General features: G+C 36.2%; 1 protein-coding gene across 1 annotated transcript; it reads left to right on the top strand.

Annotated features, from left to right (window-relative positions):
• The first annotated feature begins 2,258 nt into the window (after positions 1–2,258).
• On the top strand, positions 2,259–3,561 carry LOC149644094 (uncharacterized). Its single transcript, XM_089850474.1, has 4 exons — positions 2,259–2,562; positions 2,641–2,809; positions 2,864–2,980; positions 3,049–3,561. Exons 1-4 carry the CDS (start codon positions 2,310–2,312, stop codon positions 3,443–3,445), a joined length of 936 nt encoding a protein of 311 aa, XP_089706600.1. The 5' UTR covers positions 2,259–2,309; the 3' UTR covers positions 3,446–3,561.
• Positions 3,562–3,778: the final 217 nt, after the last annotated feature.

Raw genomic sequence — 3,778 nt, 5'->3', positions numbered from 1 at the left:
TTTCCCTTGTTTAATTTTTATTAATTTTTCCCTTCACGTTAAGCCTACTACTTTTTATTACATTTCACTGTATGTTGTTTTTATTTAAGAGTGTATATAATTGTACTTCTTTGTGGTTCCAAAGTGTTCTTTGTGCAACGCTTTATCGGATAGCTTTGTGGTTTCAAACCGTTCTTTGTGCAACGCTATATTGGATTTCTTTGTGGTTCCAAAACGTTCTTTGTGCAACGCTTTATTGGATAGCTTTGTGGTTTCAAAGCTTTCTTTGTGCAACGCTTTATTGGATTTCTTTGCGGATCAAAGGCGTTCTTTGTGCAATACCTACCTAATTTGGGTTCTTTGCGCAATACCTATTTTGGGTTCTTTGCAAATACAAGTTGAAAATTGCTGTGTGGAATTAAAATCTGTTTCAAAAATACACTACTGTGTTATATTTCTTAACGAATATTCAAAATGGTTTCAACTGAAGCAGTTAAGAGGAAAAAATTGCGTCAAGCAAAGCAAATATATAGAGCGCAAGTAAAGTTAAAAATGCAACTTGAGAGTAAACCTAAGAGTCAAGCTAACAAGCTATATTGTAAAAAATACTATTTGAAAAACAATGAATACTTTCAAAGAAAAAATGCAAAAAACTATGTGTCACGTAAATCTCACCTTGAGAACCGGAAAGTGCATACAAGAAATATGCCTTCAGGTGGTGGCACTAATGTTCGTACAAAAAATAAAAAACCCAATAACAAACACATTCTGATGGGTAAAATGGGTTTTGCAAAAAACCTCTTAAATGCAGGGATTTTCAAAAAAAGAACAAGAAATTCATAGCTGAAAGCTACAAACGGTTTCTGGTCACACGTTTAACTGAAAGATTGGCAGGATCAAAGTCTATTGACAGTGAGACTTCAAACAGATGCACCAAATCTGTCTCTCACAAGCTGAAATGCCAATTGTTAGCTGGTAGAATACTACACTTGAAAAGGCAAATGTATTCAGCATACAACGCCCAACTATCAGGGATGGTTACTCAATTTAAAGATATTGTCGAGAAAATCAAAGAAATTGGGTGTGTTAATCAAGACAACTTGGCGGAAGTTGTAGGTGGGAAAAGGCTTCACAGTAGCCTAAAAGAAGCCTATTTCCACGAAATCACCTATTATGCAATTGGGAATAATGGTAAAATATTAAAAAATGACGATGAGTTGCGTTACAGAAAAATATTTCAATTGGATTCGGATGGTCATGTACTACCAAGAAGGAATTTACTATAAGAAGGCCTAAAAAGGCGTCCGGTGCGCGCATGATAGTAGACAATCCCCCTCATGGGTGGGGGAGGCTGGAAACCAAGGCGGGACTTTATCTTACTCTTTATTTTCCACCATCTATCTCTTTTACTATTTCGTTAAGCCTTAGTTTGGTTTTTGGAACTCACGAAATCATAAGTATAGTACACTTGATTGGATTTATAAAGAATTATAGAACGAACGGTTTTCACGTAGAGACACGTATTCAATATCCATTAAGATAGGTTCAAAACCTTTAACTATCTTGTTAATCCACCTTATTTCCTTTCGCCGGAAATAAGGCTTAGCTCGGGATTCATGGGGATGAGTAAAGGGAAGAAATTAGTCTGTCGTCTGCTATATAAGCCCAAAATATGTGCTGTAGCGGACGACAGACAAATTTCTTCCCGTTACTCAATCCGATGAATCCCGAGCTAAGCTTAACTTCCGGCGAAAGGGAATAAGGTGTATTGCAATTAAAAACCATTCCCTAACCGCTTCAGCACCGCTGGCAGCCTCCATTTTCTGTTTACTTTGTTCGAGGTTTTTCTTTCTCTAATCGGAGTACGTCAATCGCGTCTGTATGACCTATCGCCACGGGATCCAATAGGAAAACGCAGAGCATTGAAGGGGGTGGGGCTTAAGCTTAGTTCCCACTTGACCGAAAACACGACGGAAACACTGCGTAAGTACCTCCGCGGTAAAACATCTACCGCAGAACGCGACCGAAACAGCTTTCGGTCGAACAGAATTGGTGTTCTATTTTTAACGCAGAGGCCGACGTAAAATTATTTTAATAACCAATCAAAATTCGTTTGGTGATGACGTCATGGGTATCTCCGTTTTATAGTAGAGATCGCTCTTCGCGAGTCGCCATTTTATTTTACTATTTGTGCCGCGTTGAAAGGGAATGTTGAGAAGGGAAAGAATTTTTAATTCTCCGGTATGTTGTGAACTAGAGATTTTGAAACGTTAATTTGTTCGGGTTAATTTGCCGCCGCGCTCCGCTAGTGCGAATATATTTTTCTTAAAATGCCACCAAGAAGAAACACGTCGAAGGCCAAGGCCCAAGCTGATCGAGTTCCCACTCCAAGCCCAACTCCTACTGCCTTAATTGCTCCAAAGGACACAATGACAAAAAAACGTTTATCTATAAACAAAGAACTATTTATAGAAGAAGTACGAAAATATGAATATTTGTACGATTTAAAACATCAGTTTTATAAAGATACGCTTATGAAAGAACGAAGATGGTTTGCGATAGGGACGATGTTTCACATAACAAGTAATTAGTACAATTATTATTAATGCCTTAAGCTGGAGTCGTTAGTTGTTACTGAATTATGATTGTGGTTCAATTAAGGTATAGAAGCTTACAATGTTTGGCGAGCTATCAGAGATCGGTACCGAAAAGAAAAAAATAAAGTTCATACAATGAAAAGCGGTGCTGGGGCCGATGAAATTGTCACACCAAAATGGCACTTGTATCCAGTTCTAGACAGCTTTTTAAGGGCAACGATGGAACCTCGACAGTAAGGAAGACCTTATTTTACCCAATTTAAACTTCTAAAATAATTATTTTACAGAACATGTACCAATGGAGATTCAGTGTCGGAGCCAGGTGGTGGTGACGAGGAATCAGTGTCAATCGGTGACAGTGCTATGGCCGATTTTCTGTTAAAATGTTTAAGCACTGAAACCGAGTAGGTTTCAAATATAAGAATTTAAATTACATATCATAGTATTAATTTAATACCCAATTTTAAAACAGGGAAATATTGTCTGATGAAGATGACGATGATAATTGTACTTTATCGCAACTTAAAGAGAAATCGGATACAAGCAGTGTGAATCCGGCTCTAATCAAAAGAAGTCATTTAGATGCTTCTACCAGCAATAGTAGTTCTTCTGTAACTTCAACCAAGAATGAATCAGATACTTTAGATTTTTACCCCCTAAAAAAGTCAGAACCAAAGAAAAGGAAAAAGAGCGATATCGATGAAACCTTTCATAAAATGTTGGATATATCCGAAAAAACATTGATGTCTCAGTTATCAGTTTCAACACAACAAGTTGAAAAGGATGAAGTATTTCACTATTTTAGTAGCCTTATGGGGAGGTTTCGAAATTTAGAGAAAAAAAACAAAGAGAGGCTAGACACAAAATAGAAGAATTATTCTATTTATTGGAAGATTAATTGTAAATGAAAAATAATCTGTAATTTTGACCAATTTTTGTTGTGAAATTTTAAAATGATAATTATCCTACAAGAAAAATAATTACTTCAAAAATGAATCCATTTTCCATTTTAAAATATTTAATTTTAATAAATCATTAAAACGTTTCCATATCATAAAATTATCCTCTGTTAATTCTTTCAATTTGCCAAGGAACACTGCCTTCGTTGCCTAGGTAATGAGCTAATGTATCCCTCAAATTACCTACATTTATACTATGCCTGTTAGCGTGGAATAAGTTACCACAATCAACAATAGCACTGT

This window comes from Phalangium opilio, unplaced genomic scaffold (genome assembly GCF_054372755.1).
Source record: "Phalangium opilio isolate 3A_F unplaced genomic scaffold, DU_Popi_V2 ptg000091l_1, whole genome shotgun sequence".
Taxonomy (NCBI): Eukaryota; Metazoa; Arthropoda; class Arachnida; order Opiliones; family Phalangiidae; genus Phalangium; species Phalangium opilio.
This window is presented reverse-complemented; position numbering and strand designations above follow the sequence as displayed.

Bases quoted from the DNA above. Each gene is read 5' to 3' on its own strand.
- LOC149644094 (XM_089850474.1), top strand. From the start codon at position 2,310: ATGCCACCAAGAAGAAACACGTCGAAGGCCAAGGCCCAAGCTGATCGA. The intron at 2,810-2,863 runs GTAAGGAAGACC...ATTATTTTACAG, and splicing joins GCAACGATGGAACCTCGACA to AACATGTACCAATGGAGATT. The intron at 2,981-3,048 runs GTAGGTTTCAAA...ATTTTAAAACAG, and splicing joins TGTTTAAGCACTGAAACCGA to GGAAATATTGTCTGATGAAG.